This window comes from Typopeltis vanoorti, chromosome 26 (genome assembly GCF_054136105.1).
Source record: "Typopeltis vanoorti isolate ZY-2024b chromosome 26, IOZ_Tvanoo_1.0, whole genome shotgun sequence".
NCBI lineage: Eukaryota > Metazoa > Arthropoda > Arachnida > Uropygi > Thelyphonidae > Typopeltis > Typopeltis vanoorti.
In genome coordinates, this window is record NC_143574.1 from 32,029,587 (window position 1) to 32,053,469 (window position 23,883).

Sequence of the window (23,883 nt, forward strand, 5' to 3'; positions counted from 1 at the left end):
AATACAAGAATAGTCATACAACATGTGTATAACATCCTGTGTCTCAGTCGCAGCTGTCCAGTAGGAGGAAATAAAGTTCAGAGACATGGGAATGTGTGTATAATTAATTAATTTAAAAATAATAAATAAAAATATTTGGGAAGTTTGGGTTGGGAAGTGATTGCTGTTAATTGTTTATCATTTTTATATTATTAATTATTATTTTTAAATAAATTAATTATACATCTATTCCCACATCTCTGAACCCTAATACTGTTTCCTCTTAACAGACAACTGTGACTGAGACATGATATATGCATGCTGTATGACATGTTCTTGTATTCAGAATTTAAATGTTGTTACCAGTTTTTCTCGGTCTTCTCCCTGAAAGAAGCTCATGGTATATCAAGTGAAATATATATAGTTAATAAATTATATTTATTTTTCTCTGACATGTGTGAAGCCATTATTCAAAAAATATAGTATAGTTATTTCTCATACTGTTTAAGGTTACTTGAGAAATTCCATCCAATTGGACTAAAATAGAAGTAATAAGAGGACACTTCTTCTACAAACATTTTTGGAATCCACTTCCTTTATAGACACCAATATAGGGCACATCATTCAACTGATATTGACCAAATCTGGAATAAAGTTGAATACAGTTGTTTCTTATGTCACTCAAGGTTCTGTGAAAAATCCAACTGTGCTAAAATGAAGGGATTAAAGAGAGAGCATTTCAATTCTAAAGGTATCTGTGGAGCAATCCATAATCTACATTACTATGGATAACCTGGTCACAGAACCAGACAAAGAACAAACATATAACATCTAATTTCATCAAGATGAAATATAAGGATTAGCAGACCATGGCAAATATTGACCGCATAAATTATCCTCACAAAAGAAATCTTAATTTCTTTTGTGAGGATGCTTTATACATAACTGCATAATTTATGAAGTTTCATAGTTATGAAACTTCATAACTTACTTTATGCGAAAGATGCTAGTGTTGCACTAAAGTAATATTAACCTTATTAAAAATTTAAATTTATTTACTAAAATGAAAGTTTTTGCTCTCTTAAGATTTCTGCCTGGCCTCTGAGGAGAACCAACCAGTCTGAAACAGCTGTCAGGCTAGTGAAACCTTATTAAAATGGACTAACAGAAAGTGAATATATAGATGCTTGGGCAGCGTTTATGTTTTCTAAGCAGTCCATGCTAAGGCATGGACTGCTTAGAAAACTTTAATAGTTCCTACTATTTACTATTATTTACGAAACTTTAATAGTTGCTACATTCGGCTTTGAAATAATGTTGGATCTAATATCCACTTTACTTATATAATTTAAATTTATGTTCATTATCTATTAAAACATATTACATTAATGTTAAAAAACATGCAAACCTAAAAAGTAGTAATAGTAAGCACTGTTCTAAAGTCCAAAATTCATCAAGTCTTCAATAGTGGTGCTATACTAGGTTTAGCATCCTCTTTATTAAAAGTCTTTGGTATGCAAAATATAAGCTTTTGCCAACAAAAGAGGTCACAAAACCCATAACACAATCATGCTATGAGTATGATAGTAATTAGGGAGAAAGACTCTTTTAACATATTTATTGATGAGAGCTGGTAGTTATAGTTACTGGGATAAATATCTTGCAGGAATGTTGCACTAAAGAAAGGAGGTTGATGGAATGAGAGGACGATAAGAAGCTGATTTATTTAAAGAAATCATGGGACATACAAGAACATTCAGAATACTTAAAACACCATATATATAAAAGGATTTATTGAAAATAAGCAACATCTTGCTACTGAAAATAACAGTATTTCAATGATGTGGGTAAAACAAGAAATTCAAATGAGCAGAATGCAACCATTGGTTAATAGATAAAAGCAAGTGATGCACACTAAAGTGGTGATATCATACAACTGAATAATCATATTTAGTAAGGAATAGAAACTCCTTGGAGTGACCCTTAAGCACCCCCCCAGGGTATTTAAGGGTCAAGCTATATAATTGGAAGGAGATCTCCATGTAACATTTGAAGAAATGCAGAGAACCAACCAGGGCTTCTGAACTAATGTCCAATTCTTATCTTCTTGTGATGCATTCTGTTAGGTGCACCTGGATACTGAATGAATGAGGACTGGCTGGTAATTTGGGATTTAGCTGGTTAAATTATATTCTTACTGGCTTAAACTGCAAAAAGAAAGATACAACATAACAATATTACATTCCAGCTTGGACATCGCTTAGTTAAACAAGGCCCCCCCCCCCTGTTGTTTTAGTCAGGGAACCAAGGCAAACAGTAAAAAGTCAGCTACTGGAACAAATCCCACAACACATTCCAATTCAACATCAGCAGAGTTCAAGATTGGCACCATCGATGTAAGATGCATCAACTGAATAGAAATGAACTAGCAGAAGAATTTGATAAGTACCAGATCATAATAATAGGTGTGACTGAAACAAAGAAGACAAAAACAGGTGACATCTTTTTAAGACAAATGCAAAATAATATATTCAGGCAATAACAATCAGGGAAAAAGAGTAGATATAGTATTGAACACACTAAATATGAGGATAATCTTCCTGAATGGCAGGCAGTATCAAGAAGAGTGATGTGGGCAACCATTAATGGGGAATTGGACAATGAGATTTATTTGTGCCTAAGGTTCACAGAAGTTTCTACTAAGGAAGAAAAGGGGAAATATTTTTTCAGGCATTAGAGAAAGCGACTGACACAATTAAAAAAAGGAAAAGTTGGTCCTTGGAGATCTAACAATAGAGAAGAAAATGATTACCAGACATACAGAATTGTTTTGGGAAAATTTGGAGAAAAGAGCATAGATACCTGTTGGATTTTGGCAGAGCACATGGACTAGTAATTACTAACACTGTGTTCCAACATACAAATGTGCACAAATTCACATGGCGAGAAGATGCAAGAAATAAGAAAAGTGCCACTGACTATATTATTGTTGATAGTGAAGTTTTCTCATTGGTTATGGATACATGATATATTGAGGATTTGAAATTGAAAGTAAGATCATTTTGTGTCGACCATGATAAAACTGAATTTCATATTGAAAAAGAAGTGTGTGTAAGAATGTTTTAAAACAAATCAAAGTTGAGCAGCTTTCAGATGTGAACTGTAGACTAAAATACAGAAACATTATTCAAGAAAAAATGAAAAAGTTTTGTTGGTTTTGTCTTTTATCCAACCTTATATTTGCTAGCTGTAGGTTGACCCCACTTTCAAACATAAAGAAAATTTCTATTATACTGCACCACTCTATGTTTCAAATCACACAATTATTGTGAAGGAATCAATCATCAACTAGCACAACAGCAATGTGAACTTACTACAGGCCAAAATTTTCTTACTTATACATGGGGTTTCCTGCAAGATTCATATTTTAATGAGCAGTGCAATGAAACTGAAATTAGGCAAGCACAAGAATCAAGTTAAACAAGATATTTAATTCTCTCACAAAATTATTCTTACATAAGAAACAAGAACTCTATTAAGATCAATACAATTAGGAAATAATTTATGCATTCTATAAAGTATTTAGATTCTACTCAACTAGTGCATCATTTGCTGCTAGAACATAAGGCTTTCACAATTCTCATCTGTTAGGATTTCAACTTACTTTCACCTTAAACAACATCAATATTCAGCAAAACGCTTAAAAATTAATTCTTTTTAGTCTCATAGAATAATCACAAACTTCAATTTTATCAAACACTTAGCTGGCATCATCAATATCTATCAGAGGATTAAAATAGTTCTTAAAAGGCCGAGTCTTGAATTTATATATACATTGTGAGATAACACATTCAAAGATGAACTAATTCTTCAATGAAGTTTCTCACATTAGTTTCACAAGGAAATGTTTTATAATATCACTCGTTCAAGCTTGACTAGCAACACGAAATTTGACCAAGTTCTCCAGACACAAGCAACACTATCGCACATTAGCTATAGAATAGATATTCTTACTGGTATGATCATCATAGCTTGCACATTATGGAAAACTCTTACAACACTTCTAGGCTCTCAATAATCTTCCACTATAGGCAAGACAAAACTTATAGTATCCCTGAGTTCAATAACTTATTTGTTAAGACTGGAAAATGTATTTTCTTGCTCGTAATAACTTGTCTTATGATAAATCTCGATCATATTATTATCCTTTCACGTAGGTAAATTCCTTTACAAGGTGACAGAAAATTATAAATAAATATGAGTTCGAAGTAAGATTCATTAAAAAAGGAACAAGTTTCCAAATCTTTATTACGTCGTACGATCCCAGGTTAGATCACATCTCACGACCTTCTTACACTCTCTCTATTTTCCTTCTGGTTCCTTCTTCCTATATCCCATAAATCCTCTCTCTTTTCCCCTTTGGAAAAACTTGTTTTTCTCCACTCTTTCAGTTTACAATGAAATTCCCACGTGATCGTTGTACAGTTCCCAACACTAAGGCACGCGCTATCTCAAAATAACTTAGTTTTCTGACAGCAGCCAATCAAATCACATTAGCAGAGTCCCTTAGAAATACTTTCACTTTCAGTAACAACAAATAAAATGCATATATTACAGTTCGCTTAGGATACATTTACAAGTCAATATAAAAAATTTATATAAGATAAATAACTAAAAAAAAATTACAATTATTATTTCAATGAACAAAAAACAGTAAGTGTTTAAATTATAATTTACTTAAGAGCAAACTTAGCTCAGAAAATGCAATTCATGCTAAATCATGAATGAAGTATTAATAATCATAAAATTCTTCATTCACAATTTAACAGTTTGAAAACAGGAGCCAAGCCTTGGAGACTCAGTGGCAAACTCTAAAGAAAACATTGATTCAGCCAGAGAGGCATGTGATGAGGTTGTCTGCAAGGATAGAAAAATCAGCATGCAAGATGGATTCAAGAAGTTAAAGAGGTAGGCAAGGAAAAGAAGAAAGCATATTGAAAGTTCCTGGCAAAGTCAGCTCGTACTCTTAGAGAATACAGAAACAAATGTAAGAAAGTAAAGCAGTGTATAAAACTAGCTAAACAAAAGTCGTGGGAAGACTCTGGTAAGCACATAGAAAATAAATATCAGGAAGGTGGCAAAATATTCTGGAGGCTATTGAAAAGCTTAGAAATGGAGGAAAGAGTACTGAAAAAAGGAGTCAGAAAGGTGACATGAAACTGAAGATAAAGATATCCTTGATGTATAGAGTAATTACTTTGAAAGATTGTTAAATGAAACAACAAGTAACAGTGCAGTGGTGAAAATACCCAACAAGCATGCAATCAGGGTATCCATATCAATACTTGAAGTAGAAAAAGCCAATAAAAACCTGAAAACCTGAATAGTAAATGATATTCAACCAGAAATGCTCATGTATGGAGGTATAAAAGTTTTAAAGTGGGTGCATTGCATTATTTCAGAAGTACTAGCCAGATGGTTGAATTCCAGATGATTGAAGTAGAGCTCATAGTATCTATTGATAAAAAAAAAAAAAAAAATACTGAATATAAAAATTACACAGGTATTTCCCTGCTGAGTGTTCCTGGCAAGATTTGTGCATGCATACTTGAGAAATAGCTAAAGATTGCGAAAGAGAAGCCTGGTGAAGAACAAGCTAGATTCAGGTCAAATAGAGGTTGTCAGGATTCAGATTTTCACTTTGACACAAATAGTTGAGAAATCATAGGAATATAACAAGGTACCAAGAGGGAAACCATTCAAAATGCTACAGTTGTATAGTGTAATGAGACATTATATCAAGATATACTTAGTCTTTATTTGAGTTGTAAGTCACCATTTAGAACTGAAGGAGATATAGGAAGATGGTTTGATGTTAAATGAAGTATATGACAAGGATGTACATTATTTCCTCTGTTATTTGTCACCTATGGGTCATATTATGAAGGAAAGTGGTATTAAAACTGATGTCAATATTGAAGATGTTAATTTCAGCTCTTTACTTTATGCAGATGATGTTATACTTCTAAATAAATCCAGTACAAGTTGGCAAGATTCACTAAATAACTGTTGTCATAAATTTGGTATGAAAATCAGCAATAGAAAGACAAAAAATAAAAATAGGCAGAAACACTGAAAAGATGAACTGTATTCTGAATGGTAAAACAAGTAAATCACTTCAAGCCTTAGGAACAATTTTTACTGAGGATGGCAAATTAAATACAGAAATAACAGAATTACAAAGTCAGTATGTTAGGAAGTCAGATTATAATAACTGAATAAATTTATGTGAAATAAGAGAGAAATTACTCAAAATGCTATGTTAGTTGTATACAAGACAGTGTTCAAATCAACTTTAACTTATGAATCTGAGAGCTGGGTTAGAAATAAAACACTCGACCAAAGACTGGAGACTACAGATATGAGAGTACTAAGAAAGATTAGGGGAGTGAATAGATGGCATCAATTAAAAATGAGGATATTAGAAAGAACTTGTCATTGTTAGCATTCATGAATGTGTTATCAGAGCTAATTTCTGGTGATAAGGTTAAGGTGAAACAGATAGGAAAGATTAGCAAAATAAGTGTTTTTTGCCAGGCTAGAAAACTGTTGATTGGAAGTTTTTCTCTCTGCTGGTTTCTTATAGTGGGAGGTATATGCATTAGTATTTACTTCAAATGAAAAATGTCTTCACAACTTGTAATCAAATGATTTACTATATGTATTTTACTATGTAATGACTGAGTCAAAAATCATAGACAGTGAGAATATAACATATAGCTGTTATATTTACCTGTTCTTTTAGCTCGCCAAACTGTTTTTCATAATCTTCTACTAATGAACTTAATTTTTCCTTAGTTCGACTAAGTTCAGCTATCTCTGACTTCTGGCGATCAAATTCTTTTTGCAATCTCTGTTGTTCCTGTTTTTCATGAGCTGATAAATCTCTTAACCTACAAAATGATTATAATAAGTAAGTGTAAAGTCCATACATAAATAAAGTATGAAGTTCATAAAACAAAATTTTTATTTAGATTCATAAATATAATGCTCTAATCCATATTCACACAGAATGAGTAAACACAGTATTAACTTCTAGCTTAAAACATTAATCTCACATCAATGAAGAAAAAATTAAGTATCACTAAAATTTATCATAGCAAAACAAGACAACCCCCCAACTCAACTGGGGATTTCTTCAATGTTTCTTTCTTAACATTGTACCACTGGTGTAAGAGTTTCATCTAGTGGTGGTTATTTGTTCAGCAGACTCTTAAATACCATTTGAATACCTCTACAATTTCTTTTTCTTGGATAAATAAATCTCTTTGGTTATTACACAGTATTTAATTTGTGGTCTGTGTTCTAATTTTTATTTTCATTTTCTTCAATTATTTTTTATTCCTCTGTCAGCTCTATGCAGTATTGTATTAGTTAAATTTCTACAGATCCTATAGTTCTCAGTATTTTCTGGTGATGTGTTCTGTAGTATTCATAACCTCATTTCATTTTATTTCATTATAGCCTCTTTACATACATTATTGAATGATTTGTTTTTATTATTATTATTATTTTTTTTCAGTCAACCACTTGTAAATTAAAGGAATTTCTTCTGCACAATAAGTGACAATATGTTCGAGTCCATCTACATGTTTATATCCTCGTATTTTATTGATATTATATCAGTTAGTATTTCTATTATCATTTCCCCATTAGACAGAAGGTTTAGCTTGAAATTTATTATTACAAGATAACTGTCAGTATCTGCATCAGCTCTTCTGTACATATGAACATTTCTTACTCATCTTGTGCCTACTGTTTATCATTGATTTACACGATCCATTTGGTTGTTTACCGTTCCATCCAAGGAGCATAAGTTAATTTATGGCTATTTCTTCTGGGAATGAATGCACTTCCAGAGGACTTACAGTTAGTAGTACAAATCCCACTGTCATTACTAGTGTCATTCAGATCATCTGGGCCAACTGTAGGTATATATCTTAAATCGTTTCCTATTTTAGCATTACAGTGACCATAACTAATTTTATACAATGCTCAGTTAAGGAATCAATTATACCCTTTCATTCTTCATCAAATTTATCTTTGACATCATCGTCTTTATCTTCTGTTGGTATCAAACACACAAACACAAATATAGACATAAGAGTACATCTACTGGTGCAAGATTTTACATATGGCAAGATGATATACATAAAACCCACACCATTTTCATGTCTGTTATTATATATTCCACTGTAGAATATCATTTTGTTCTATAGATTTTCATGACCAAAACAGAGTTCTATGGAGGAAAATGAATGTGTGCATAAAAACAGATTCTGGTATGAAAGATTACTCACAGAAAGCTGCAGAGTCCTTTTACATTCTCCATACTTATTTCTGTTAAGTATCCCAAAATGTCCTGGTACAAAGGTTCATGAACATTTGTAAAAGCTGCTCTAAGTGAGCATGATAGCTCTTTGAGTTTATAAGGACTTGTCTTAATTATAAAAACTATATACAGTACACCCACACGTACACACACTATGCTGACTTGGATGCCTTATGTGTCATGCAAATTTCAGATCCTACCACATACAAATATTCAGGAAGTGTCAGTGTAATGTTGCATGTTTTGCACTGTAAGTGATGTCGAGATGCCACACTGAGCTGAAATGACATGCTTCCAACAGAGGATGGTAGTTGGGTGTCACATCAGTGGATTTTTTCTGTCTATGACATTGCTACCCATCTTAGTATATTTGAAATCCACCATTGCTTATGTCATTCGTACATGGAAAGTTGATGATGCTACCACAGCAAGAAAATGTCCTGGGAGACCACCCACACTAACTGACCAAGATCGACGAGCTCTGTCTCAGAATGTCTGAGCATCCTCCAAGCCATCAGCAGTTCTAGAACTGTCTGCAGAGAGTTGAATGCCTTAGGTTAACATTGCAGAGCTACTGTAAACAAGCCATACATCATTCTTCCCCTCAACACAAAATAATATGACTGGTGTCTTTCACACAGTTCCTGGACCATAGATGACTGGAAAAGGGATCTGGAGCGATAAATCACGCTTCCAAACATTTCACTCCAATGGTTGTGTTTGGATCTGGAAATTATCTGAGGAACAGTTCTGGCAGGACTGCATCATTCCAACTCTCGTTTGGTAGAGGCTTGGTAATGGTATGGGACTTGGTCCCATTGGTGCCATGATATCTGATAGCTACCTGGACATCCTGGACAGGATTTCCAGGTAAGCTGTAGAAGTACTACACAAGTGTTGCTGTTGAAGTACCTGCATAGTACTTCGGAAGCAACACTTCAGCACAACGATGCTCCATGCCATACTGCATTGCATGTCCAAGACTGGTTTCCACAAAAAATTGGAGTGTTGGACTGGCCAGCTCACAATCCAGACCTCAACCCTATAGAACATTTTCGGGATGAATAAGAATGACGAATTTGCTTCAGACCACAGCGGCCATCATCAGCATTAGCAATGGGGTTAGCTTTGCACGAGGAATGGAAGAATATTGCTGTTGTGACATATTAAAAATTGGTGGAAAGCATGTCCTGAAGGGTAGTTGCAGTCAGTTTCAGGCCAAAAGTGGTCCCACTCGGCTAGAAATGTAATTAAAATACTTTTTTTTAAAATCACAATTAGGTGTCCAAATATATTTGTCAATATAGTATATATATTATATAAATTTGTCTTACTATAACAGCATGACAACTTACAATACCAGTACTACATGATGACATAACATGAATTTTAATTTTCTTTAACTCTCCACAGAAATAATTGAAAAAAAAAAAAAACTTTCTTTTTTTGGAATGAAATAGATCTGAGATTAAACTTGGCATAATTCGTATCATTTCTAATCATTTTGTATATTTCAACAATTTGAGAAACAACTCAATTCACAAAAGGAAAGCTTTAATTAATATGCAGATCAGTTGATTTTAAAAAAATTATGATAGTGTCAAATTACATGACTAGTACATATGAGTATGACAGACTGTGTGATAAATTCAGTAAAAAACATGTATGACTAAAGCTATCATTAGTTTATTATTATTATTATTATTATTGTATGAGCAAATCCATGGAGTCCAAAAACTTAATGAGGCAGGACCAACCTACCCACACAATGTCATACCCTCTTCTTGAACCTATTAACAGACACAATGCTAACAAATGATTCTGGCAACCCATTCCATTCATTCACAGCCCTCCAAGCAGTAAATCTAGTCCTCACATCCATATTAACCACACCTTTACTCAACTTCCAGGGAAGACCTATTGTGTTCTGCCCCCTCTAGCCAAATACTGAAACATTCCCCCCCCATCAACCCTGTAAAACATTTGAAGTAACTCAAATGTTTCTATAATATCCCCTCTTTTTTGCCTATCAACCAACCAACTTCTGTAGTCCACACACTCTTAATCTGTCCTCGTAGAGAACATTTCACAGATCATTCACCATTTTATTTGCTCACCCTCTGAATTCTCTCCACCACTTCCTCATTACAAGAAACTCAGAAGACTGACTTGAGTACAGTAATTCAGACATGGACGTATCAGGGCCTTATAAAGCAGAATAACTTTCTTATCTCTACTTGTTAATGTTCTTCAATAGCAAAGTAGTAATCTTATGAGCTACCTTAGCAATATGACTTTCCAAACTTCAACTCTCTAGCCATCCTCCTGCCTATCTCCTGTTTTTTTTGACTATAATTCATCTGCTATCACCAGCAGTATCCCCCATCCACCCCCATTCTATTTTCTTTATCTTCCCTGAAAACACTAAATCCTTCATATTCATGCCTATACGACATCATATGCTGTTAGCCAAGTCTCATTAATGCCTATAACTTTTGGTGAGGTTGTGCAACCAATGCCAAAAACTCTTCCCTCTTGTTTCTAATACTTCTGGTATATATATATATATATATATATATATATATATATAGAAACTGCAGCATCCCTTTATATCCCCAACCACCATTACTTCCTGAACTGAGTATCCTATTCAATATTTTGGTTTGAGAGACTAGATTCTGCACTTGTTGGTCATTCTCACATTCACTTGCCTCGTTGGTGCCTTGACATACATTCAACTGCATCCACTCTAATTGTTTAAGTTTTCCTGAATTTGTGCTTCAGCATGCTTGATGAACAAAGCTCTCTCTAGACACCTAAACCATTTAGATGCAGTTCATCAGCATTACACAAATCCTTTATTCCACCAAACACAGACCACAGATCTACAAATCCTACATCATTCCTTCTGCACAACCTGCATATTGATTCATTTGCTATCAGTGTCCTCCTTCTTCTCTATTTCGTCTCTATCTTAGGGTTGCATGAAGCTTACAATCTTCACCTTCTTGCTCTTCATTTTTGCTTCATTCAACAACTCCATCGCATCATCCCCTCATTGAATACTTCTCACCTCTCAGATCATTAGTGGCAACTAAGACAATTAGCTCTTTATCCTTACCTTTTTTGCATCCAGATGCCATTACTAATATCATTAATAATAAGGATATATCAATAAAAAAGAAATACTTAAGGGAAAAAAGCATACTTCACTAAAGCTTCTTTCAGTCTTTCATTCTGTTGTTCAAACTGTTTCAACTGATAACTTGTAGCTGTACCCTCGGTACCTATATAAACATTTTTAAGGAATTATTTTAAATAATTAACATAATTAAAAAATATTATTTATTCTTCAAAATTTTAATGTATAGAATGCTCCTTATTAAAAATAAAATTGTTTTAAACAATAATTACTTTACCCATGAATATCTGAAATGATATTTGATACTTGAAAATGCATTATAGGTTTTCAATCTTTCATTTCATTAATTACTTTTTTCTAAACTTCATATTCTCTCTCACTCAAAAATTCTGATAAATTATGGGCACAGTAATAGTGCAAGCTAGTGTTGCCAAATGAAAATTACTAAAAACAGCTAAATCTTAAAAAAAAAAAAAAAAAAAAAAAGAGATAAAAAGGCGTTAAAAATAAAAATTTGAAGCTAAAATTTTAAAAGAAGTAGCTGATATTTTTAAGTTACTTACTGTATTCAAGTTGAAGTGATACTTTCGTTTAAGTGGCTAAATACATCTTCCATGTTGTCTTCTGCACTTAATTCACTTACGTTTTCACTTAGTTTTCAGCTTTATTATATGTGGCCATCGTTCCAATATTGCTTAGTGTTAATGCTGGTAAATGATAGTATGTACAGCACTTGTTGTTACGCCTGAGGCCATACTTCACTGACAAAATAGCTGTCAGTATTGGCAATTCCATCTGGTTTCTTAATTTAGTTTTAACTACATTCATGGAACTAAAAATTCGTTCAATTTCCATATTAGAATTTGGCAGTATTAATAAATTTATTGCACACTGAGCAATTTCTTTAAATGGATTCATTCCAGATGCATCTTTATATGCTTGTACTTCAGCCCAGAATACCTCAGTGTTTTCTATATTTGCCCATTTATTTAAATGGATAGTATTGTACTAGTATTCAGCAACAGCAACATCTTTTTCTGTTTTCAGCATTATTTCTAAGAGGGGAATAGCAGATTCTTTTATATGTTTTAGGATATTGTCAACAGAAAAAGAAGACATCATTCTTAAAATATTCAAGTTTTCAGGCAACCTTTGCTTAAGCTGTTTGAAGAGACTAAGAAGAAATTGTCTTGCTCACTTCTAAGATTTCGCTCATCATTTTACGTTATTTTCTTTTGTATCATCAACTCTGAAATTTTTCTTTCAAATCTGTAACCAAGATTTTGACTGAGATCCAAATAGCCATCAATCTCTGACTCTAGAGGGTCGACTGTGGATGATGGTAGCACTAACATATTAGCAATAGAGTGAATCAAACGAGAAAGGTCTTCAAACAATCTCATCTTATCCGCACTGTTAGATGCAGAAATTCTTTTAACTTGCTGAATTTTTAGGATGCAAAAATAAAAGGTACAACAGATTCATTTCATCTTTGTACATCTCCCACAAAATTTGAGCTTTATAACATTTCTCAGTCACGCTCACGACTTTGAAGTGAGTTTTTAATTCCAACCACTGGCTGAGAATTCTGTCTACTGCAGGTTCAATGGAGAGCCACCTCGTTGCACAATTGCTTACAATTTTCAGAGGAGTATCATTTTTGTTGATAGTTTGATACAGCTCTTTGTATGCTGCTTGTCTTGAAGAGAATGTGAAAACCACTTATACGTTTCGGCAACTAAAAATTCTAATTTTCTTGGGAGAGATTCTGCACAAGTGTGAGACATTGCCAATTATAATGAATGGCATACACATCTAATTAAAATTAAGGAGGGAATATATGCCTTCAGTTCATAAACACCATTATTGACACCAACCATAACACTGGCATTGTCTGTACCGATTGCAATGAGATTTTTAATGTCCAGTTTCTTGGTCAAGAGCTCTTTTTTCAGTGCAGCAACAATACCACTAACGTCACACTTTTCTAGAACCACCATGCTCAGAAATGTATGCATAATTTTGTTGAATTTCCTGCTATAATAAATGATGGCCATTCCTAAAATCTTATTCACTGTGATATCATTCGATTCGTCTATTAGCAAGCTGAAATTTTCATCTCCAATGTCCGCAATTAGATCTTCTTCAAAATGCTCCTTTAGAATATTCTTTACAATTGCAGAGCACTTAGTTCAGTGCATTTTTACCTTTGGCATAATTTGAATGTCTGGGATGATATTTTTGCAAAGATCTACAAGATGATGTATGCATAATTTTGTTGAATTTCCTGCTATAATAAATGATGGCCATTCCTAAAATCTTATTCACTGTGATATCATTTGATTCGTCTATTAGGAAGCTGAAATTTTCATCTCCAATGTCCGCAATTAGATCTTCTTCAAAATGCTCATTTAGAATATTCTTTACAATTGCAGAGCACTTAGTTCGGTGCATTTTTACCTTTGACATAATTTGAATGTCTGGGATGATATTTTTGCAAAGATCTACAAGATGATCACAACTGTTGAATGATGAGTGACAACAAAGAAATAATGCTAACTTACCTTCAAAGTTTGCAGTCTCATCAGACTTTTTCACAAGCATATTTGTAATAGGAACAGCCTTATATGGAACTGCAGCAAGATGTTTCTTAGTTTCGCTATGCTTTACAAGCTGACAATATTTAGCAGCTATATCACATCTGCAAAAGTTACAGTGGCCTTTTTGTAGTGTCACCAGGAACTTCACACAACCATTTACTAAACATTCCCATTTACAACCACTCCCTCCTAAATTTTTGCTTGGAAGCTTTAGTTTTCTCTTTGCTCATTTTTGAAGAAGAGTATACAACTCTACTTCAGAATTTCAGCTTATAAATGGAATGTGCACATTCCAGCTCTATGTTACAAAGTGCTATATTAAAGCAAATGTGTTTATCTGTTCACGTCAATCTATTCAGATCCTACTGAATGGATGTAGTGCATTGTATTCCTCACAACTCTCCCCCAACTTTTCATAATCTGCACACAACTGAATATTCCTCTTTAAACCCAGAGATTATTATTAAAACATAAATTAAACTAATAGCCCAAGAAGAGAACTCAAGAACAATGCAGCACATTACTTATTACTAGCTCTTTTTTTTTTTTTTTTTGAAACACCGATTTCTCAAACCTGACTTGTTTTTTTAGGCAGTAATTCAGCATTCAATCAACTAATATATTATCCAATTTCATCTTTAACTTAAGATGCAAGAAATAAAATTTCCATGTAGCAATCAGTCAAATGTCATAAGCAAAATCTAGTATATACACATATATTACTGCATATACATATTTCTTAGGCAGGCAGCACATTTTCCACCTTGGTATATAAGATAAAATGCTAAAACAAGATTGTATGCAAGCATATAACAAAATTGTGAGCTCTGACATTCTTAGTTTCCAGTTATCAGTCACATGAATGATAACTGGAGATTAGATTTAATTCTAAGCTCTGTAAAACAGAACTTAGAATTAAATAAAGTGAAATTAGATGCTAAATTGCAATCCTTTTCCTGAAACTGAAATGACTATAATACAAAGAATAATATGACCAACAATAATACCACTAATCATGATAAAATATTGTTACCTTTCTCAGTAATTTCCGTTTTTATAATTTCCAAGTCTAATTGTAATTCTTCCATTTTCTCCTTCATTTGTTCCAGTTCAGCTTGGAGAGTTTCAGACTACAAAATAAAACATTTTGAGATACGATTATTTGTTCTTCTACAATAAACACCTGTTTTTATTCAGAAAATAATACAAATACTATGAGGACAAGTTTGCTTTTGTGACTGCAAATAATATGCATAACTTACAACTGGTTGTTTTATTCAGTTGAAAATGACAGCAGTATAGAAAACACTGGTAGAGTGCCATAAAATAACAGTTTTAAATGAAGATCTTTAACATTTAGCTACATAAAGTAAGACCTATATATATAATGATAAATTTTGTTTTGCATATTCTCAGTTAAACTTTTAAGGATAGACAGTGCTCTTCCTACCCTGTTATTAATATTTTCTGAGTGATTTTCATCCTTCTTTGTTAAAACTATTATGTCAGTTCTGCTAGAGGTTCCAATACAATGATAAAAACTAAAGTTTACTACCAGATGCTCTTTCCTTCCCCTTTTCATTACGACTAATGATTCTATAATTTTTCAGATTTTTCCGCATGAATTTAATTTCTATAATCATTATGCATGTTGTTGATGAACACTAGTGATACACACAAAAAATATATCATTTCATAATTGCCATTAAATTATATACCTTAACATCCCCTCATTATATGCACAAAGAAGCTCACAAGTGATGAGGTATTGGCTTTGAAAAATTCATGAACAAGAGAATCTGTTTATGTCCACATAGCAAGTGCATCACTATCAGACTTCTGCAGTAACAATTCATAATAAAAAGAAAGTTGTTGGAAGTTTTCCACTTGATTAGACTATAATAATTTAGTTTAATCCTTCATCCAAGTGTATGCAAACAAAGGTTTGCACCTGAAGTATCTTCAGGACTGAGGCAATTCGTAGTAAAGGTGGACAAAGCTCTCATCACTCCTTGTCTCAGTATCTCCCATAATGCAAAGCACATCTCCTTGCAGACATGTATAATGCTATGCATTGAGGGGAAGGGCCACTACCCAGACTGGTTTCAACCTTTATTAAGGTCTCCTCTGGGTAGTGGCCCTTCCCTTAATGCATAGTATTATATATGTCTGTAAAGAGATGTGCTTTGCATTATGGGAGATTCTGAGACAAGGAGTGATGAGAGCTTGGTCCACCTTTACTACGAGTTGCCTCAGTCCTGAAGATACTTCAGATGCAAATCTTTGTTTGCATACACTTGGATAAAGAATTAAACTAAATTTATTATAGTCTAACCAAGTGGAAAATAAACTTCCAACATCTTTCTATAAATCCAGAGTAATCTAATAATAATGTGGTACACCTTTTGGCAACTTGTATAAGTAAATATGACCTCTCCATTGCTTCTGCCTTAGCATCACCACTTCTGCGTCTGGCTCCCACTGACGAGACCTCAAAAAAGGTCGAAATCAGTTGGAAGCTTGGGTGATGAATGGCAATGCTATACCCCATGATGTTTTAACTGAGGCTCAGCTGTTGCTGTCACCCAGGTCCAGGGTGGTGGTGGTGTGTGTGTGTGTGGGGGGGGGGTAATGAATTGCAATGCTGTAGCCTGTAAAGTTAACTGAGGCACAGCTGTTGCCGTTACCTTTCCAGATGATGAACGGCTCTGCTCAGTGGTGGGGGAGCCGGCCACAGTGTAGAGCCAACCAGTTCTCAGAGTTCTTCTCAGTGGCAGGGTGAGTCTGTTACTGAGGGGAACAACGCTGAGTTTCTGACTTTCCGATCCTATGGGTCACTCATTATTGGGTGATTTTATGAGTTTTTGGAGAGGTATCACCACACTTAAACCAAGGGAAACCGGTCTGGGTAGTGGCCCTTCCTTTAATGCACAGCATTATATATGTCCGTAAGGAGATGTGCTTTGCATTATGGGATATACTGAGACAAGGAGTGATGAAAGCTTGGTCCACCTTTACTACGAGTTGCCTCATTCCTGAAGATACTTCAGGCGCAAACCTTTGTTTGCATACACTTGGATAAAGGATTAAACTAAATTTATTATAGTCTAACCAAGTGGAACATAAACTTTCAACATCTTTCTCTAAATCCAGAGTAATCTAATAATAAGGTGGTACACCTTTTGGCAACTCGTATAAGTAAATATGATCCATTGCTACTGCCTTAGTATCACTTCTGGGTCTGGCTCCCAATGAAGAGACCTCAATAAAGGTCGAAACAGGTCTGGGTAGTGGCCCTTTCCTTAATGCAGTGTTTCTCAAACTTCAGATATCCACGTACACCTTCTTAAATTTTCATTATTACCAAGTACCCTCTTATCAAATAATAAATAAATAAAGTATATTTTATTGTAAATGTCTATTTTATTTGAATTTATATGTTCATGTAAATAAAAAATATGATTTATTTTTAATAGAACAAAATTTGGAATAGTTTCCTCTTCATTTCCCGTCCATGAAAATCCACATTTCAAGTAATTCATATCATACTTACGAAGATTTTTCATCTTCTTCCTAGTTGTTGAAAGTTTATTTTTCACTTGGTTAGACTATAATAAATTTAGTTTAATCCTTTATCCAAGTGTGAGCAAACAAAGTTTGCACCTGAAAATATTTTCAGGACTGAATATGGTGTTGTACTACCTTACTGGGGTAAGGTAGTACAACATCGGGCAACTCGTAGCAAAGGTGGACCAAGCTAACATCACTCCTATCCCAGTATCTCCCATAATGCAAAACACATCTCCTTGTGGATATGTATAATGTTATGCATTAAGGGATTGGCCACTACCCAGACTAGTTTCGACCTTTATTGAGGTAGTACACCACCATATTCAGTCCTGAAGATATTTTCAGGCGCAAACTTTGTTTGCTCACACTTGAATAAAGGATTAAACTAAATTTATTATAGTCTAACCAAGTGAAAAATAAACTTTCAACATCTTTCTCTAAATCCAGAGTAATTTAATAAAAAAAGGTGGCATACCTTTTGGCAACTCCTATAGGTCAAGATGACCTTGCTATTGCTTCTGCCTGGTATCTCCACCTCTGGGTCTGGCTCCCACTGAAGAGACCTCAATAAAGGTCGAAACTAGTCTGGGTAGTGGCCAATCCCTTAATGCATAAAATTATACATATCCGCAAGGAGATGTGTTTTGCATTATGGGAGATACTGGGATAGGAGTGACGTTAGCTTGGTCCACCTTTGCTAAGAGGTTGTACTACCTTACTCAGTGTTGTGCTACCTTACTCCAGTAAGGTAGTACAACACCATATTCAGTCCTGAAGATATTTTCAGGCGCAAACTTTGTTTGCTCACACTTGGATAAAGGATTAAACTAAATTTATTATATTCTTCCTAGTTGGTTCTCTAGAGATGTCAGACAACACACCCTTATCAATTTCATTTGATCCAGATGCAATATCAATGTTTTCTTGTTGCTTACAGCTACTTGTATTTGTTATATTGCTCTCTTTTGTGGGTTTTATAAATCCAATTTTTAACCAATGATCCATACTTAAGAATTTGAAAGCTAAAAAAATTACCATATTTACTAGAATATAACTTGCACTTTTTTTTCCAAAATTAAAGCTAAAAAATTGTGGTGCAAGATATATGCGGGGATTTTCGGAAACTAAATTTTTCAGGAAAAAAAAACTGCAAATGGTGCGACTTACCAAGAAGTTCCTACTCACTATCACTACTTTAGGCATCGAGAACAGTTTCCTTGTGTGCGTCGTCAAAGTCATCTACCCAAATAGCCTCATCTTCTTTCCCATTATTTCAAGCAAAAATTACCAGCAATTTACAAGACTTGAGATACGTAGAGCAGCTATGAAGTGCATCTGATTGGTGCGATATTTACAAAAGATCGTGCGAACGAAAGACAAATTAGCCTTTCAATAGTTGAGTTGAAATGCTAATTCTCTTCAACTGAATTCCATAATATTTGGAACAGATTTACTATATATTTCTTAGTTTTAACACATTCATGATGGGGTTGTGTCAAGCGAAACCATATGTGGGCATTGCAACATATGGTTTTGCTTGAGTCTATACAGCAGTTTCTGTTGTAGGGGAGATGCAATTCATTTAGTGCTATTTTTATCCCAGTTGTCTCTAATTGCATATAATATAATGATTCCATGCGTTAATGATACATAGCTGAAAATTTCCACGTACCCCCCCTGAAGACCTTTCGCGTACCCCCGGTGGAATGCGTGCCTTAATGCATAGCATTATACATGTCTGCAAGGAGATGTGTTTTGCATTATGGGAGATACTGAGACAAGAAGTGATGAGAGCTTGGTCCACCTTTATTACGAGTTGCCTCAGTCCTGAAGATACTTCAGGCACAAACCTTTGTTTGCATACACTTGGATAAAGGATTAAACTAAATTTATTATAAAAAAGAAAGTTATTGTGTGCTCAATATTAAATTTATTATAAAATAAGTTCAACATGTCTTTCTGGTACCATGAACTCACTTCATCAGTAATCAAATGATAGGAAACAACCACTTTTACAAACAGAAAAATGGATTAAGCTGTTGTAATGATCTGGGACCTCCCCAATACATTTCACCCCTAAATTAACGACAATACAGGTCTGGGCTTGTTATCTGTGTGGATAACTGCTGTCAAGAATAATGTTTCATCTGTAACCCATTTCTTTTATGCAGTCAATGAGTGGTGTCCACATGTAGTTCAGTATTACAACTGTGTGGGGATGAGTAACAATAAAAATTCTTTTAATCTTACTTAGCAGCTTTTACAAGACATGTAGCATTCAAGTTTGACTAATATCACATTATATTTTTCACTGATAGTGCTATAAGCTAGTGTCTAGATTTTAATGTTCTGTTTGGATTCTTAGTCATAAATCTGCATAACTGCACCAATACTACTGTGGTTCTCAGTGAAACTGATTGATGGCATATATCACTGTCTCAGCTTCTTGACTGATTTTGTGCTGTAGCAAATTTTTTTTTTTTTTTTGTTAAAGTATTGTCAGTTATGCATTTTAATTCAGTTTTAATATTATTACTGAAGATGGTCATCATTCTACTTTTTTCAAGCTCTGCAGTGTATTATTATTATTACTATTATTATCTGAGACCTCCAGGGAGTCAAGGATTCATAGAGGGAGGCTATAAAAAAATTACCCAAACCAGCTGTCATACCTTCCCTTAAATTCATTCATACTACATGCACTCACTACCCCTAAAGGAAACTATTCCACTCACTCACTGCTATGAAAGAAAAATCTGGTGCTTACCCCTTTCTTGACTGGGAACAAATTTATCTTTCATGGATGCCCGTGTTCTCTCCCCACCTTCCATATAATGAAAAATTTCATCAGATGCTATCCTATAATAGCCATTCAAAAGTTTATAGACCTAATCATATCATCCCCTCTTTCTCCTGTTAACCAGAGTATGTAATTCACATACTAAATAATCTAAATCCCATAATCCAGAAATAATCTTTGTAACTCTTCTTTGCACTCTTTCCACAGCTTCTTTATCCCCCCTTGGAATCTGAGAGACCAAATCTGTGCACAGTCATCCAAGTGTGGTCTTATCAAAGCCTTATAAAGAGGCAAAATGACTTCCTTATCCTTACATGTGAAGGTTCGCTTCAACATCGCAATTATCCTGAGTTGTATTTGCAACTTTTGCAATATGACCTTTGAACTTAAAATTTTTGTCCATCAATATGCCAAGATCCCTTGCCTCCTCAGTTTCTTGTAGCATAACCCCGTTAATATAATATGCCACTGAAAATCTAATCACCCTAAAGTGCATAACCTTATATTTATTAGCATGAAAGTGATAACCACTTTCGTTTTCCTGAATTTTCAGCCTATTCAAATCATTTTGTAAGTGCTAAACATCAATAGTATCCCTGAGTGCCCTGCCTTTCTTCGTATCATCGGCAAACACTTTCACATCTGTTAGAACCTGCCTGATGTCATTAATGTATAGATTGAACAATAATGGTCCAAGGACTGAACTGAGGTACACCACAGGTCACCTTAAATCTGGCAGATTCACACCCACTGTATACCACTTTTTGATATCTGTCTGTCAACCATCCTCTGATCCAAGTCAAAAGTTTATATTCCAATCCCATATTCTCCAGTTTATGACAGCCTTTCATGTGGTATCTTATCAAATGCCTTAGAAAAATACACCGCTATCATAGTGTATCCATTCCCTTTATCCAACTTGGCCATAACACTGTTATAAAATATGAGCAAATTGCTAAAACAACATGACCTTCTTTTAATAAACCCATGCTGCTCTTTGCAGAGTATAGCTTGTTTGTTTACCCATTTCTGTGTGCGAGTTCTTACCAACTTCTCTAAAATCTTCACTACCACACCAGAGATACTGATAAGTCAGTAGTTGGACACATCAGTTTTTGCACCATCATTGTACAATGGAACTATCATACATTCCTTCCATTCCTGTGGTATCATTTCTCAGCTGAGACTCAAGTTATACAAACATGTGAAAGATCTAGCCAATTTGGCAGAATATTCCTTTAGCAAAGGGGCTGATATTCCACCTGTCCATATAGACAAATTCTTATCCAGGTTATGCAACAGCTCTTCAACCTCATTTTCATGAACCTCTAACTCTTCATCCGATGTAGCAGTAGCACTGTGCACCATGTTACATACGCTTGGTTGATATATCTTAGCAAAGTGAGCACTCATTAACTGAATAATCTTCTTAGTTTTCGACACTCGAGTACCATCTGCATTCAATAAAGTTATTCCTTAAGAGCTTTTACTCTCTTAAGCTTTCTACTTGATCTCTGAGGAGAACCAACCAGTTCAAAAGAGCTGTCAGGTCAGTGAAACCTTATCAAAATGGACCAATAAAAGGCAAATACATAAACGCTTGGGCAGTGCCTATGCCTTGTAAGTGGTCAATACTAAGGCAACTCCCCGGTGAATGCCAAGGAATGTATTTCCGTAAGTCCTCTGGTCAACTTACCTTACGAAACTTTCATAGTTTCTACATTCAGCTTTGAACTAATGCTTGATCTAATATCCACTTGACTTATATAATTTCATTGCCAAACTGAAGCCTTTTGGCTCTTTATTTTAGTAATCATCATCATCAGCCATTGTCGATCCACTGCTGGATGAAGGCCTTTCCAAGATTACTCTGAAACTGTCTGTCCGTGGCTCTCCTTTTGCATGTCACTCCTGCAAATCTGATATCATCAATCCAGCATGATTTAGGTTGGCATCGTGGTTGTTTTTCCTCTCGTGGAATCTAATCCAGTACTTCTTTTGTCCATTGCTGATCTTGCCTTCGAGCAATATGCCCAAGCCCATTGCCACTTCAGATGTTTCACTCTTCCTATGATGTCAGAGACTTTGGTTTGATTTCTTATCCATGTATTCCTTTTGTGATCCAATTTTGTGATACCAAGCATACTTTTTCCATACTAAATTGTGTTGTTCTTAATTTTTGAATTTCCTTTGCATTCAGTGTCCATGTTTCACAGCCATATGGTACAGGAAGTATACACTGGTTAAAAACTTTTCTCTTCAAGCATAATGGTAGGTGCCTTTTAATTTCATCCATGATATTTTGTTCCATTGATATTTGTTGTCCTAAGTATATGTAATGATCTACTTGTTTAATTTCCTCATTATTGATTTTTATTATTTCTGGTTGAACATAGCTATTGAACATAACTTGGGTCTTTCCTTAGGCCTGCTGTTTTGCTAGGAATTTGGAGCTCATGGATACAAGTCTGTAATTCATGCGCAGTTGAAGTAAAGATAACTATGTCATCTGCAAAGTGTAAATGGCTTAAATATCTTCCATTTATCTTCAAACCTTTCCCTTCCCAATCAAGAAGTTTGAATATTTCTTCTAGGCACGTTGTGAATAATTTTGGAGATATTGTGTCACCCTGTCTTATACCTCTCTGTATTCAACACAGTAGAGATGTTTCCATTGAAATGAATTGCTGCTGTGGCATTGGGTGTATGCTGATTTGATGGTTCTGATGTATGGCTCCTCCACTTGTTGGTTTCATAATACTTTAAGTATTGCACAAGTTTTAAGTGTAACAAAGGCTTTCTCATAGTCAATAAAACCAAGACAGTGGTAATTGATATTCATTACACTGTTCAATAATCTGCTGTACAACTTGAATATGGTCCATTGTACTAAAGCCCCTTTGAAAGCCTGCCTGTTCTTTTGGTTGTGCTAGGTCTATTTTAGTAATATATTATTACTTATTTTGGTAATATATATATATATATATATATATATACAGGGTGTCCCAAAATTCATGCAAGATTTAAATTTAGCGCCATCTGTGCGGTAAAGTGTTGCCAACGAGAAAAAAAGCCAGCGTGACAGCTGACAATTCAGGGTTATTAAAAATGGAGCGCTACACAAAAAAACAATGCATTTTCATTGTTGAGCAATATTTTAAAAATAATGAAAGTTTGGCAGCTACAGTTTGCAATTTTCGTACAAAATATGGTCGGAATAGTGATTTAACTTCATCAACTGTGAAAAGATTAATTAAAAAATTCAAGGAAACTGGATCAATTAGTGATCTTATACACTCTGGCCGTCCTTCAACAAGTCGTTCAACAGAAAACATCAAAGCAGTTTGTGAGAGTGTTGCTGAGAGTCCAGGAACATCAATTCAGCACCGTGGTCTTGAAT

The 23,883-nt window shown here is 34.4% G+C and overlaps 1 protein-coding gene across 1 annotated transcript in view; it reads right to left on the reverse strand.

The window, feature by feature from the left end:
* The window catches only part of LOC150092464 (dynactin subunit 1-like), a 334,669-nt gene that overhangs the window by 172,791 nt on the left and 137,995 nt on the right, over nucleotides 1-23,883 (reverse strand). The window contains exons 9-11 of the mRNA XM_090414876.1: nucleotides 15,147-15,243; nucleotides 11,580-11,658; nucleotides 6,773-6,932 (exon numbers count right to left, since the gene is read on the reverse strand). Coding sequence (XP_090271002.1) covers nucleotides 6,773-6,932; nucleotides 11,580-11,658; nucleotides 15,147-15,243 — 336 coding nt within the window. The remainder of the gene's footprint in view (nucleotides 1-6,772; nucleotides 6,933-11,579; nucleotides 11,659-15,146; nucleotides 15,244-23,883) is intronic.